The sequence below is a fragment of the Leopardus geoffroyi genome, chromosome E2, assembly GCF_018350155.1.
Source record: "Leopardus geoffroyi isolate Oge1 chromosome E2, O.geoffroyi_Oge1_pat1.0, whole genome shotgun sequence".
NCBI lineage: Eukaryota > Metazoa > Chordata > Mammalia > Carnivora > Felidae > Leopardus > Leopardus geoffroyi.
This window is the reverse complement of record NC_059335.1, coordinates 597,853-612,719: the sequence shown is the minus strand read 5'-3', so window position 1 is coordinate 612,719 and position 14,867 is coordinate 597,853. Positions and strand designations below refer to the sequence as shown.

The window sequence follows — 14,867 nt, the reverse complement described above, 5'->3', positions numbered from 1 at the left end:
AGGTCACGATGTCATGGTTGGTGAGTCCAGCCTCACATCAGCCTCTCTGCTGTCAGTGCAGTGCCTGCTTCTGATGCTCCGTCTCCTTGTCTCTCTCTGCCTCTCCCCCCCCACCCCCCACCGGCGCTGTCTCGCTCACTCTCTCAAAAATAAACATTAAAAAAAAACTTTCAAAAAAGGTTTACCTTTCTAAAAAGGTCTACTGAGGGGCGCCTGGGTGGCGCAGTCGGTTAAGCGTCCGACTTCAGCCAGGTCACGATCTCGCGGTCCGGGAGTTCGAGCCCCGCGTCAGGCTCTGGGCTGATGGCTCAGAGCCTGGAGCCTGTTTCCGATTCTGTGTCTCCCTCTCTCTCTGCCCCTCCCCCGTTCATGCTCTGTCTCTCTCTGTCCCAAAAATAAATAAACGTTGAAAAAAAAATTTAAAAAATATATATATAAAAAGGTCTACTGAATATTAAGCATTACAACTTAAAATTATCTCCACTTAAACAAAATGTTTATTTTTGAGAGAGCGAGAGAGCACGAGAGGGAGAGGGGCAGAGAGAGAGAGGGAGACACAGAATCCAGAGCAGGCTTCATGACCGGAGCTGAAGTCAGCCGTTTAAGCAACTGAGCCACACAGACACCCCTCCACTTTTTAAAATAATTTGATATTTTTTTTAAAGATCAGGATATAATGAAGGGCCACATTTTGTAATGTATTCTCTTTTTTTGTTTTTGGGTAACAACTTTATTGAGCTTTCATTCACAACTGATAAAATTCACCATTTGCAGTGTAGAATTCAGTGGTTTTCAGTATATCCACATATTTGTGCAACCATCAAAATTGATGTTAGACTATATCTTCACCCCAAAAAGAAACACTGCCCTTTTCAGCCTTTTTAGCCCAGCCCTAGCAACCACTATCTGTCTCTATGAATTTCCCTATTTTGGACATTTCAAAGCTCATCCATGTTGTACTTTCAGTAGTCCATTCCTTTTATGGCCAAATAACATTCCACTGCGTAGATATGGCACATTTTGTTTACCCATTCGTCAGTTGAAGGAAATTCGAGTTGTCTCCACTTTTTCGTCGCTCTTAACATTTGCGCACAAGTTTTCACGTGGACATATATTTTCACTTCCCTTGTCTATCTATCTAAGAGTGGAATTTAGCAGGTCATATGGTCATTCTACATTTAACTTCCTGGAGAAATGCAAGACTGTTTTCCAAAGTAGCTGCACCATTTCACATATCCACCAATAGTGGATGTGGATTTTAACTTCCTCACCAACGTTACCACCTTTAATATTGTTGTTGTTATTGTATCGTGGGCCTTTTTCAAACTTTATTTTGATTTTTTTAAGCTTGTTTGTTTAAAGTAAACTCTACAGCTAATGTGGGACTTGAACATGACCCCAAGATCAAGAATTACATGCTTTTCTGACTGAGCCAGCCAGGCGCCCCTCAAACCTTTTCATTTGTGAAGATTTTCAACAATACCTACAAAGAGAATAGTCAATGACTATCCATATGTCCAGCATCTTTTTTTTTTTAATGTTTATTTTTTTTTCAACGTTTATTTATTTTTTGGGGGGGACAGAGAGAGACAGAGCATGAACGGGGGAGGGGCAGAGAGAGAGGGAGACACAGAATCGGAAACAGGCTCCAGGCTCTGAGCCATCAGCCCAGAGCCGGACGCGGGGCTCGAACTCACTGACCGCGAGATCGTGACCTGGCTGAAGTCGGACGCTCAACCGACTGTGCCACCCAGGCGCCCCTGTTCATGTTTATTTTTGAGAGAGAGTGAGCACATGAGCAGGAGAGGGGCCAAGAGAGAGGGAGACACAGAATCCGAAGCAGGCTCCAGGCTCTGAGCCATCAGCCCAGAGCCCGACGCGGGGCTCGAACTCACGGACCGCGAGATCGTGACCTGGCTGAAGTCGGACGCTTAACCGACTGCGCCACCCAGGCGCCCCATAATGTTTATTTATTTTTGAGAGGGGGGGAGGGGCAGAGGGAACGGGAGACACAGATCCGAAGCAGGCTCCAGGCTCTGAGCTGTCAGCACAGTGCCCCCTGGCAACGTGGCTGGACTCTGAGGCTGTCCCTGTCAGGGAACGGTAGGAAGCTGCCCAGCCGGACCCCACAGAGAAATACTCGCATCATCAGGTGATGAGGACAACCCGGGTGGAGGCACAGTATACCTGAAGCCCTGTTGCCAGGCCTGGTGACTCTGAAGGCCAGGACCACAGTCTGGCCAAGATGGAGAAATGGCCACGGTGAACATGACAGCAAAGGTTGTCTGGTGGAGAAGGAAGGTGGCAGGGGTGGGACGGCTGAGGAAGAGCGAGGGGCAGAGGGGCAGAGTTAGGGAGGTGAGAAGCATGCGGCTGAGAGCCCTGTCGTTGGCCCTGATCATGGGCATGTCCCGATGCCTCAGGGACATCACTAGGAATAACATGGTCAGGCTGGCCAACGTGAGCATCACTGAGGTCAGCATCAACCCCAGGGGCTCGTCAAAGACCAGGAAGGTGTCCATCCTGGGCGGGCAGTGGACTCTGGCCTGGCTTGGGTACTGCTCCTTGGGACACAGAAGACATTTCTTCATGTCTGTGGGAGACATAGGGTCCTGCCTGCCATGTGATGGTAAGGAGGCCAGCTGCAGGGAGGGAGGATCCCATGAGCATTCCACATATTCCATGTACTGATTCATTCATTTCTTCTTCTTTCTTCTAACTTTGCTGATGTCTAACTGACAAATAAATTTGTGAGGTATTTAAAGGGTACATCGCGATGATCTCCCTGCTGGTGGACCTGGCTGGATCCTGGAACTCAGGCTGCAAGCAGAGGAAGGATGAGCAGAAGGTGTTGTCAGTGACCAGTCCAGGGGCAGGGGGCTGGGTTCCTGTGGGAACATCCCAGGGGAGCATTCCAGTGTCCTTCCCACACAAGAAGGCAAGGCTCCTTTCAGCAGAAAAACACCACAGTTATACCGAAGTCAGACTGGAGAGGCACCCACAGACGCAGCAGATGAAATAAACCTTCAGGTGGGTCTGATGGTGGCGAGCCTGGGAACACTGTGTGCAATGGTGCCATTCCAGCCTCTGGGGCATGAAGGACACAGGTACTGATCTCCCCGCTCCACAGCCTTCCCTTGGACAGCCAGTGGATCTGCTCAGGACTTGCAAAGGGATGGTCTGACTCCCTGAGCCCACCTCCCACCTGAGGGCAAGAGTCATGGGGAAGGAGGCTGGGGGTGAGAATACCTTTGAGGGAAGTGTTGGGGTGCTGGGCCCCCAACCCCCAAAGGGGAGCACCGTGTTCTTTCCTGTCAGGCCAGTTGAAAAGCACTTCAATGGAACCCTCTGAATGTGGTCCAAGGACGGGCGCCTGACTCTCAATCGGAAAACCTGAAGGCCATCAATGCAAGAAGGGGGTTGCAATGGAAGGAGTCACACACCCAATGCTGGCACCAGGGGGCCAGGGTGTCTCTGTGAGCCACAGAGGACGCCTGGACATACCTACCCAAAGCTGGCAACTGACTGTTAATCAACAAAACAAGGACACGTGTCCCGCCGCGCCTCCCAGATGCTCTATGGGAATGTGCGAGGTGGAGTGTTTTTCCATCTTCCCAGTAAACTCCCCACTTCTTCGCCAAGCAGGTCCCTGAGTACAGACAAGAAGAATACTCTAGGGTAAGGGCGCCTGGGTGGCTCAGTTGGTTGAGTGTCTGACTTCAGCTCAGGTCATGGTCTCATGGTTTGGGAGTTCAAGCCCAGCATCAGGCTCCTTGCCTAGGATCCTCTGTTCCCCTCTTTCTGACCCTCCCTGGCTTGCATGTTTTTCTCTCTCTCAAAAATAAATAAACATTTTAAAATCTTTAAAAATTACTCTAGGGTAAATCCCTGATGCAAACTCTAATTTGACATTGGTGGCTCCAATATTTTCATTTTGGATGACAAGTAAATGCCTCTTCTCCCCTCACGGAAGGGTCTGGTTATGGCCAAAAAACATAGACGAGTTACAACTGGCCCAATTTAGACCGCCCCCCCCCCCCCATTCTACATCAGACAGCCACTTGGACCACTGGCCTCTGAGTTCCTCGCTGGCTTTAGTTCGCCAGGACTGAGGTGATCTGTGTACAACACACCCAGAGCCCCTCCTCCATCAACTGGACCATCATTCCACCCCCTGAGGAGGCTTGTGGGTCACATACATCTACGTGGACAGAGTGGAACAGGCCTTTTACAGTTTTCTGCCCTTGGAAAATGTCAAATTCTGTAACTCTGTCTCCATTAGCATCAAAGACAATCTCTGCCCCATTGGGGATCTTTAAATGAACCTTCCTGAGAGGACACAGAAGCTAGAGGAAGGAAGAATGATGTCATAGATAGGGCAGGGCCCGTCCCTGGGGGTCGGTCCTAAATGTCACAAGCCAATGACCCTGTGATGAGCAGGTGACACTCCAGGCAGGGCCAACTTATTCACAAGACCCATGAAAATATTTGAATTTTACCCACTTGTAAAATCAGAAGGAAAAAATCGAGGGGTGCGTCGATGGCTCAGTCGGTTAAGCATCTGACTTCAGCTCAGGTCATGATCTCAGTTTCGTGGGCTGCAGCCTCGCATTGGGGTCTGTGCTGACAATTCAGAGCCTGGAGCCTGTTTCAGATTCTGTGTCTCCCTCTCTCTCTCTCTCTCTCTCTCTCTCTCAAAAAATGAATAAACATAAACAAATTAATTAAAACATCGATAAAGTTATAATGAATAGGTAATAATGAATGGAGCCTGGATTTATGTTTGCCTAGACAGCAAGGCAGTAGTCAAATATGATTTTTGATATTTTTTTTAAGGGAGGAAAGGACTGGGGCGCCTGCGTGGCTCAGTTGGTTAGCGTCTGACTCTTGATTTTGGCTTGGTCATGATCTCATGGTTGCATGAGGTTGCATGGTTCGCATCCCTCACCAGTCTCTGTGCTGACAGTGCAGAGCCAGCTTGGGATTCTCTTTCTCCTTCTCTCTCTGCCCCTTCCGCATGCTCTCTCTCTCTCTCTCTCTCTCTCTCCCAAAATAAATAAACAAACCTAAAAAAAAAAAAATGAGGAAGGGACCGACAAAAGTCATAGGGCAGCTGTGGCATCAGGAACTCTGTCTGGCCCTGCACTCCCTTCCTCAGCCTCCCCACCACCCCCAGTAGGGTCCAAACCCCACTGGGCCCACACGGCCTGGTGTCTGCCAGCTTGCGATCCTGATCCCTCTGAGCGGGTCTCCCATGCCTCCTCTACCCCGGCTGTGTGACTGCCCTTGCCCATCCTGGCTGAAGAGCCCTGTCTCTGTCCTGCCTTCCAGGCTCGAGCAGAGCGAGCGGCCTCCTGCCGCCAGCCCCTCCCCGAGTCTTCTACACATTCTCTGTCACCTTCCGAAGCTGTAAGTACCGCATCCCATCCCTGTGGCCTTCAAGGCAGGGGCAATGTCCCTGCTACTCGCTTCCCAGAAAGGGTGCTCCCGGCACCCTCAGACTCCTGTTCCCTGAGCAGAACCCCACTACCCCACCACCCTGCCGTTCTCCACTGGCCCTGGCTCCTGCAAGCCCGCACATGCCCTAAGGTGGCATCCCAGACTGCTCCACGAACTCGCCTTCCAGGGTACAGGTGGGGTGCAGGCGAACGGAGAACTCAGGGACACCAGGGCTTGGCTGCTGCGCTGTGGAAGCAGGAGGCCTGCAGGGCCAGCAGAAGATGCAGGGGTGCTCAGGATGGGCCAAGCAACTGCAGCTGCCCCGACCTGCCCTGGGCCACTGGGCCCAGCAAGCCCTGCAGGGTCTGGGAGGTGCCCAGAGACTCTGGGCACGGCCGGGGCCAGCGTGGGGGACCGGTGTGCGAAGCCTCGGCTGGACCTGTCCTGGGCCACGGGGCACCAAAGCCCTGCACATTCTGGGATACACCAGGCCTGGCTGGTGGGGCCTTATAGATATGGGTGTGGGACCTTAGATAGACCAGCCCCGAGCCTTGAGACCCAGACAGCCCAGGGCAGATGTGGTGCTGGGTGTGTGGGGCCTGACCTGGACTCATCTCAGTCCATAAGCTCCCGCAAGCCCTGCAGGGTCCAGAGGACACTGGGGGTGGTCAGGGCTGGCATGGTGCTTGGTTGTGGGGCCTGCCCCAGACCTGCCCCGGGCCATGGACTTAGGCAAGCCATGCAGGTTCGGGAGACACTGGAGGGCCAGGACCGGCATGGTGCTGGCTTGTTGGACCTGACCTAGACCTACCCCTGGCCTCAGGCGCCTGGTAGGCCTGCAGGTTCCGGGAGACTCCAGGCCTGATTAGGGCCTGCAGGTGTAGGACATTTAGGTCCTCACCCAGACCAGCCCTGCGCTTTCACACCCAGCCAGCCCTGAAGGCTCCAGGACATGTCTGAGGGCCCGGGCCAGCGTGGTGCTGGGCGTGTGGGGCCTGACCCGGACTTACCTCAGTCCGTAAGCTCCAACAAGCCCTGCAGGGTCCAGAAAACCCGGGAGGGCCAGGGCCAGCGTGGTGCTGGCTTGTGGGGCCTGAACCAAACCTGTATCCATCCTCCAGGCCCAGCCAGCGTGCAGGTTCCGAAAGATGCCCACAGTGGCCAAAACCAGTATGGTTCTGGGTAGGTGGGGCCTGACCCAGAGCTGCCCTGGGCTTTAAGCTCCAGCAAGCCCTGCCGTGTCCAGGAGAAACTGGAGGGCCAGGGCCAGTGTGGTGCTGTGTTGTGGGGCCGACCTGGACCCACCCCCATTTTCTGGGCCCAACCAGCCTTGCGGGTCCCAGAAGACACCAGGGTGCTAAGGCCCAGCCTAGCGCTGGTGTGGGGGACCTCACCTGGACCAGTCCCCAGCCTCTGGGTCCACCCAGCCCTGCATGATCCGGTGGTGGCCATGGCCAGCCCGGTGCCAGGTTGTGGTGCCTGACCCTGACCTGCTCCAGGCCATGAGCTCCAGCAAGCCCTGCCAGGATAAGAAGACACTGGCCCTGGCTAGGGCCTGCAGATGCAGGGCGTTTGTGACCTGACCCAGACCTGCCTCGGGCCCTCGGGTCCAGCAAGCCCAGCTGGGTTTGGGAGATGCCATGGGTATCCAGAGCAGGCATGTGCTGGGTTGTGGGGCCTGACCTGGATCTGCCCCAGCCACTTGGCCCAGCATCCCTGCAGGGTCTGGGAGATGTCAGGCCTGACATAGGCCTGCAGCGTTGGGGTGTCTGGGTCTTGACTCAGACCTCCCCCGGACCGACTCTGGGCCCCTCAGCCCAGAAAACCCTGTAAGGTTCGCAATACTCCTGGGGTTGCCTGGTCTGGCATGGTGTGGGGTATGTGGGGCCCGACTCAGACCACCCCTGGACCTTCCCCGGGCCACCAGCTCCAGCAAGCCCTGCAGGGACAGGGAGACACCAAGGTGACCAGGACCACCTGACCCACCTGACCTGCTCCTGAGCCTGTAGTGTGAGTGTGAGATGACTAGCAGGCCAGGACCTGGGAAGGCAGGTTGTATGGTACCTTATCCAGAACCACCCTGGGCGGCAGGCTGCAGTAAACTATGAGCGGAGGGGCGGCGGCTGGCATTCTCTGGGGGTGGCCAGGGCCTCGGGGTGCGGGTTCGTGTGGTTGACCACAACCTGCCCCAATCGCTAGGCCTAGCAAGACTTTCATGGTACCAGAGACCCAGGTTGCTCAGGAGGGCTATTATGTCCGTGGGTGTCTGGCACTCTGTCTACCAGAGGATGGCTTCTGTCTTCTCTAGTGCCCACTGAGAGTGATGTTGGAGGGGGCTCAGCACAGGTGCTGGTCTGGCTTAGCCCCAGCTGGCCAGAGAGCCGCCCTGCTTCCCACAGTCCTCATCTTGGGCCAAGATGTTCACCCAGTGCCACCTGAAGTGGACGGCCGGCTGGGTCCAGGAAGCACGTGAGACGTCTGGCCAGGGTCTGAAGGAAGGACGGGAACTCAGGTCTTGTTGCCAAGGCTGGCAGGGGTGGGTAAGTAACTGACCTGGGCAGGGAGGCGAGGGGTGAGGACAAGGAAGCATGGAGCGGGGACTCGGGCCCAGGCTGCTTCTCGGGTGTCCATGAGCCAGGACAGAGCTGGGGGACCCACCCCCCCGAGTTCCACCACATCCTATGGACACCCTCAGTCCTGGGCCAGCGGTAGGGGGCAGTCACTGTATTCAACAGAGCCTGGGACACGGTCATCTCGTAATGGCGCTCCACCTGGTCTTAAGGGTTAACTTGCTTCAAGCTTATGCACCCCTTACCTGTTGACCTAAGTCCCTCGGTCTGTAGCAGAATGAGTCTACCTTCCTTGAGATCTGCAGGCCGCTGCTCTCCAGGAGGGAAGGACCAAACTTTCCAAGACCACATTCAAAAACACTGGCGCAGCAAGCCTGCTCAGGGTCACATCGCCAAACTACGAAGCAGCTTCCCGTCTCTCCTCTTCTAGCCCCTGGAGATCACAATGGTTCGACTTCCAGCAGACTTACTTTTAAATTGAGATTCACCTCGGTGTCATTTGGAACAAAAGTTTCTGTTGCTTACAAATTGTTTGGAAGCCTTGGTCTGGCACCGGACTGCCTCCCCGTGGCGTCCCTAATGATGACAGGGTCTTTCACCCTGACCCTAGAAACAAAGTGAATGCTCTCTCCAGGGCAATTTCCTGAGGTGTCTTGCAGAGTTATAAACACATAAATAAGGCCAAAAGATCAGGCCAACTTCACCTACCAAGAAAATGAGTCAGGGAACTCAGGTCACTGTGAGAGTATAATTTACAAGAAGGAAATAATAAACCCTCAGCACTTGGATTTTATTTTTCCATCTGTGGCTTCTACATGCAGCAAGCACCTGCTTGAATTCAACACTCCAGGGACCAGCAGCCAGCAGGAGATGAGAGAGGGGTGCAGCTCTGACCACCCAGGTAAGCAGCCCCCCTTGCCCCTCCTGAGGCTTTATATTTCTGTGCCTCCTTTTATTTTCTCTAAGGCACTTACACTTCCAGCAAGCATCTGCTTTCTCTGTTTACTGGTATGTAAACTGTGGGCTCTTGGAGACCAAAGCCACATCAGTCTTGCTCACTGATGTGTCCCCCTCACACCCTGTCCGGGTCCAGAATAGCACCTGGTAGGCGCTGCTGTCCCACAGATAAATGGCATTCGGTCCTAGGCTTCGGGAAGCGGGGTCCCCATCTCCTTTGTTAGGTCCCCAATCCCACTCACGTCATCCTGCTACTCCATCTCAGCACTCGCTATAGCCACCCTGAGCCCAGTCCCAGAGCTGTGAAACCCTCTTGAATCATTATCTTCCTCCCAATCTGAATTTCAAATAATAACTTTTTAGCATATTCTAAACCTACTATTGGGATGTGCTTATACTAAAATATATCATTAGTATTTAAAAGACTATTTGGTATTAGAATATGTTTAAATATGTCCCAAATATACCATTCGGATAAATAATAATAAGATATACTATTCGTAATTAACATAGTATTTATTATTATTTATATCCCAACTATACTATTGGAACATATTTATACTAAAAAAATTTCACCTGAAATTCAGATTTTACTAGGAGTTGTCCTATATTTTTATATGAGAAATTTGGCAACCCTACTAGGACATATACATATATTAAACAAGTTATACTAAATATATTTATATGAAAAAGTTTTAAAAATATAATAAATAGAGGTAATAGTTACGCTAAAAAAGTACTTGCTGTTTACCTGGAATTCAAATTTAGGTGGGCATCCTGTATTTTTATTTACTAAATGTGGCAAGTCTACTGTGGGACATAGCTACACTGAAAATTACTTCTACTAATCTACATATATTTTATAATTTTTAAAAGATACACTAAATGTGAAACACATTAATACTTTTTTAAAAATCGCTGTTATCTGCAATTCTGTGCCTCCTGTGTTATTGATGTGCTAAATCTGGCAATCCTCTTCTGGGACATATTATATTAACACAGACTTATATTTAAAAATATTTTTAACATACGAAATGTGAGACACTCTTATAGTAAACAAACAAGAAACCACGTTGTTTAAATAGAATTTCTGCCTTTCGTTTGGCAAGCGCATAGCAAAAGGAGAGCGCTCGGGCAGCCCTCCCCATCCTCTTACCAGTCACCCCGCACCATCCTCACGTCGCTGCGCCGCGGCGTGCCCCGTTGCCGTGGCGACCGAATCCCTCCAGGGTAACTCTGGGGCACCGTGGGGGCGAAGGACCTATTCCGGGCGGCTTCCGATTGGTCGGCGAAGTCCCGTGCGTTACGACCCCGCCTTCCCCGCCAGGGGGCCCGTGGCGCGTGACGCTCGGGGACGATTCTGTGCGCCCCTCCGAGCCAATGGCGGTCGCCCGCGGCGCGCGGGGTTCTGGGAGTTGTAGTCCGCGCGGCGGCGGCAGGGCTCGCTCGCCAGCCGAGGCGCCGCCATGACGGAGCGGCCCTGGCCGGAGCGGAGCCCGCGCGCGGTGAGTCCGCCGCGGCCCGTCCGGCCCTCCCGCCGCCCGTCCCTCGTCCGTCAGTGCGCCCGCCGGGCTGGCCGGCCGCGGGAAGGGGCCGCGGCGCGGGCCGAGGGCTCCGGAGTCGGCGGGCGCTGGCCGGGATCGCGTTAGAGGAAGCGCGGGTGGAGACGAGTCCGGGCTCGGGCGGGAGGCACAGCCCGGGGCAGGCGGCGGGGCCGAGCCGGGTCGGGGAAGCCGTCGGGGGGCCCCGAGGTGCCCCGGGATGAGGGAGACGGGCGAGCCTCGCAGGCCACGCGGGGGGCTGAGGTGGAGGGGGCAGGGGGCCGCGGCGCGCCCTTCCGCCCAGCCCTGGCCCCGGTTGGCATCTCCCCTCCCCAGAAGCCGGGGCAGAAAGCCCCTCCACCCTCGTTCGTCCGCTCCGGACCCCCCTCCGCCCAGCCCAAGCCCTCCCTCCCCCCACCAGCCAGCAGCCCCGAACCTGACACAGTGTCAGCAGCAGATGTCAGTGCCCACCCCAGGTAAGCCTGGCCTGTCCACGTGGCTTGGAGCCCCACAAGTGACACTCAGAGACCCCCCCCCCCCACATCAATCCAGGTTATCCCCAGAGTGGATCTCCAGGACCTCAAGACCACAGCTCTCCCTACGTAGGCCCCAGAGCCTCCTTGCTACATAGACATTAAGTCCCCGCCCCATCAGCCTAAGACCCCTACATCTTTCAGGACCCCTCATCAGCCTGGGCTTCCCATGTGGTCCACACCCCCACATGACAGCATCATCCCCCCACTGTGGACCCCAGACACGTGCCCATAGGCCTCGGGTGCTTTCAGCTAGGGGCCCCACTTGATCCCCTCTAGATCCTCCATAAACTCAGCTTCTCCCCACGTAGACTTCATCCCAGGACCCCGGAGGGTGCTGAGGGGCTGCAGTTCTCCACCCTGGAATCTGCCCGGGGCGCACTTCCCTGCTCACCGGCGAGAAGGGTAAGGTCTGAGATCCCAGAGCAGAATGGCTGCTTGAACCTTGTGGAGCTGCGAACGGGCCCTTTTACTTTTTAAAAACTACACATAGGAAAGTGTTACTACAGCATAAGAGTGTTTTTGCCTGTGGTCTCAGCAGGGGTGACAGAGCTTGTAAACTCCCAGTCAGGGTGCTGGCGTCAGAAAGCAGGCTTGAAGCTTACTGGCAGGGCACAGCCCTCGTGAGTTGCCCTCCCTGCCTTGGTACACCTCTCCTTTCTTCCTGATTGTAAAACCCACACACGTGCACATGAAAAGTTCTCCAGAGGATCCAGAAGGAAAAAATCACATGGAATGTTCCTCCGCTTTTCACTTGTCATAAGCATTTCCCATGTCATTAAAAATCCTTCCTCAATGGTTTTGTTCTTTCCTCCCCTCCCCCCACATGATCACAATACCATTTGGGGGAGATTCAGAGACTAGGAAGAACACGGAGTATATGGCTGGCCACCCTTGGGCCTCTTTCCCAGTGGCCCCCTTTGGGACCCTCATACATCATTTTGCATCCCACTCTCCCCTGTACCTCATGCCATCTATATGTCATGTCTGTGCGTCCCTTGAGCATGTAATGTTACCATGTATTTTGCAGTCCTAAATTCTTTGCCATGTGATGGGAGGGCAGTTGATCCCGCCAGGCTTGACTTTTGGGCACTTTTGTTGTGAATCTTGGTGCCTAAATCTTTGTCCCAATTTCAGATAAATTCCACAGCATGCGAACTTCCAGAATCGTCTTGATATACAAGCTGCCACAGTGCTTTCCAGAAAGGTCGTGCCAGCTTTTACTTTCATCATCGGATCAGCACAGAGTACAAGTGTTAAAAAAAAAAAAACAAAAAACAAAAAACAAAAAAAACCCTGCTCGTTTTTATTTTTATGACTAACATTTCAGTTATATGTTCACTACAGGAAGCTTGGAAGATGCACAAAATGCTATTTTCTCCCTGCCCTTTCCACTTTCCCTCTGCTTTTAAAGTCTCTATCTCTCCCTTGTCCTCCTTACTACCTCCTCCTTCAGCTCTAACTTGGCCAGAAGTAGACAGCATAGGCAAGTAGAAAAGGCCAGAAAGCTCCAGGCAAGGCAGGAGGCCTCTACTGCACTATTGCATAGCATATCCAGCTGTTTCCATTTAAAGGGGATTTAAACTCCAGTTCCTTATTTTAAGTGCTCAGGACCCCCGTGTAGCTGATGCTACCACGTTGGACAGTACAGGTGGAGAGCATTTCTGACCCCATAGGAAGTTCTGCTGGGCAGTGCTGGCTACTCCACCAGGGCGGGAATCCTGTTCCCCTAGATGCTCTGTAAACCGTGTATTGAACGACTAAATGAATGAAGGATGGGAATGGATACTAAACTAAGTAGGGAAATGAGATATGTTCATGATGAGATAAGGGTTGTGAAGACAGCACAGTGAGCTTGAGGAGACAAGGGTGACATTCTGAACCAGAGCACGGTGACACCCTGGTGTGGTGACAGCTGAGCTGGGATGAGCATCAGAGAGGAGTGTGGGTGGAACAGTAGATGCAAAGGCCCTGGGGTTGACCAGTGTGTTGTCTTCACACTGTAGCCTGTGAGGGCCATGTGTAAGATCAGGTCGGAATGAGATGGGGAGGGCTAAGGTCAATTCCTTGGGAACTGGAGGTCAGGGCAAGGAGGTGGGGAGCCAAGGGGAGTCCTGAGCAAGGTGATGGCTACCATCTGATGTGGCCACTTTGCGCCTGCCCCTCTCTGCAGGCCCTGACTGCTGACTGCATCTGCCTGCCGCCACCTGGGTTTGTCTGGAGCTGCTGGGACTGTCCTGGGATCCGGTTCGCTTGCCCCCTGAGGCCGGAGAGATGCTCCCGCTGGCCAGAGCCCTCGCCTCCCCCAGGAGTCCCCAGACCCCAGCCCTGAGGGAGCAGGACAGGGCCCCTCAGCTGGCCGGCCCTGGGGATACTGAGGCCTGGCGCCTGCGTTTCCGACAGTTCCAGTACCGCGTGGCAGGAGGGCCACACCGCGCGCTGGGCCAGCTCTGGATGCTGTGCCGCCAGTGGCTGCGGCCCGAGGCGCACTCCAAGGAGCAGATGCTGGAGCTGCTGGTGCTGGAGCAGTTCCTGGGTGCGCTGCCCAGCAAGATGAGGACCTGGGTGCAGTCGCAGGGCCCTCGCACCTGCAGGGAGGCCGCTAGCCTGGTGGAGGACCTCACACAGATGTCGCAGCAGGAAGGTGAGGGGACGGGCCTCACCCCTGAGAGCGAGTGGCTGCAGGGGAGGAGCAGGTGCCGGGTCTGGGTTCCGGCCAGTGTCTCTGTGGCCCGGTGCCCAAGGATCGCGCTGCTTTTTCCTTTCGGACTCACAGTGTCGCATCCACCCAGCGCTGCCCCCACCCACCCCCCACCCGCTCCTGTCCCGTTCCCCCTCCCGACCGGCGGCGCCCCAGCCCACCTGAGCAGAACCCCTGCCTGTACATGTCCTACCCAGTGTACATTGTCGTGTCACACACCTGTGTTTTTGATTTCGGTTTTTTTTTTTACATAAACGTCATTGTGCTGCACACCTCCGTCTGCCTCACTTCTCTCAGTCGGTAATTGAGGATTCCTCCATTTTACCATGTGTCCATCTGGCCTGTGGCTTTGCATTTGTCTGCTCTCCGTCAGAAGGACCCCGGGTCCCTCAGCCCACACGAGATGCTGTGGACCACGTGCCTCCCCCCTCAGGCCCTGTCCAGGGATCCCGGAGGTGGCTGGTTGTGGAGACAGACCCCTGGGGCCACAGTTGTCACAGAATGGGTGTTAGAGGGAGCTCAACAGATGGAGGGGACTCCGATAGCTGCAAGGTCCGCAGGCGGATCTGATGCTACCCGGGCTCCCCTCTCCCCCACAGGTGCTTTGTCCTCATGCTTTCTTGCCCCTGTGACTCTGTAGAACTCCCAGCCTCCCAGGCCCATGAAATGGGTAATGTCAACAAAAACGCAGACCCCATCACAACATCTGGAGGAGGTCAACTCAGGGCCTGGCACCGGTGCTGTGATCAGGGTGTCTTCAGGCCCTCGGTTCAGAAAAGCCTCGAAATCTACAGAAAACAGGGGTCTCAGGTCTCCACACTGCCTGCAGGAAGCTGGCTGACGTGCTCGGGAAAGCTGCATGTCCCGTTTTGCAGAGGCAAGAGCCTAGTCCAAGTTAGAAGGCACTGAATGCCATCAAGGACTCTTGTTCCTGGGTTCCTGTGGCATCACGAAGACGTGCAAGGCAGATCAAGTGGCCCTTGGAACTCACTGTTCCAGGGACAAAGAGGCCAAAAAGCTTTTGCATCTGGCCCCTGGTGGACCCACACAGCCTGCCACACTTAGGAGGCCCAGGCTAGCATTAATGCTCTGCTGTTGCCATCTTGAGATCCTGTATCATTTTTCA

General features: G+C 54.2%; 2 protein-coding genes across 8 annotated transcripts in view; one reads left to right on the top strand and one right to left on the bottom strand.

The window, feature by feature from the left end:
- Positions 1-1,960: 1,960 nt before the first annotated feature.
- On the bottom strand, positions 1,961-12,025 carry LOC123578445 (translation initiation factor IF-2-like). Its single transcript, XM_045441320.1, has 5 exons — positions 12,005-12,025; positions 10,123-10,766; positions 5,620-5,702; positions 3,250-3,393; positions 1,961-2,820 (listed from the first exon to the last, which is right to left on the bottom strand). The coding sequence occupies exons 1-5, from the start codon at positions 12,023-12,025 to the stop codon at positions 2,816-2,818; spliced, it is 897 nt and encodes a 298-aa protein (XP_045297276.1). The 3' UTR covers positions 1,961-2,815.
- LOC123577934 (zinc finger and SCAN domain-containing protein 1-like) overlaps positions 10,383-14,867 on the top strand; it is a 20,935-nt gene continuing 16,450 nt past the window's right edge. The window contains exons 1-3 of one of the 7 annotated variants that reach the window (XM_045440386.1): positions 10,383-10,471; positions 11,352-11,445; positions 13,214-13,684. In XM_045440386.1, coding sequence (XP_045296342.1) covers positions 13,315-13,684 — 370 coding nt within the window. In that variant the 5' untranslated portion in view covers positions 10,383-10,471; positions 11,352-11,445; positions 13,214-13,314. Of the gene's footprint in view, positions 10,472-10,497; positions 13,685-14,867 lie in introns of those variants that run through there. The other 6 variants (XM_045440388.1, XM_045440389.1, XM_045440387.1 and 3 more) reach the window with 6 other exon arrangements.

What these genes read in the sequence shown, in the direction of transcription:
- LOC123578445 (XM_045441320.1), bottom strand. Translation starts at nt 12,025, where the DNA reads ATGACATATAGATGGCATGAG. An exon ending in AGGATGGTGCGGGGTGACTG is followed by an intron (nt 5,703 to 10,122) that starts GTAAGAGGATGG and finishes CTGGCCCTGCAG; the next exon opens with GCCTCCTGCTTCCACAGCGC. An exon ending in CCCCACCTGTACCCTGGAAG is followed by an intron (nt 3,394 to 5,619) that starts GCGAGTTCGTGG and finishes GATGGCCTTCAG; the next exon opens with GTTTTCCGATTGAGAGTCAG.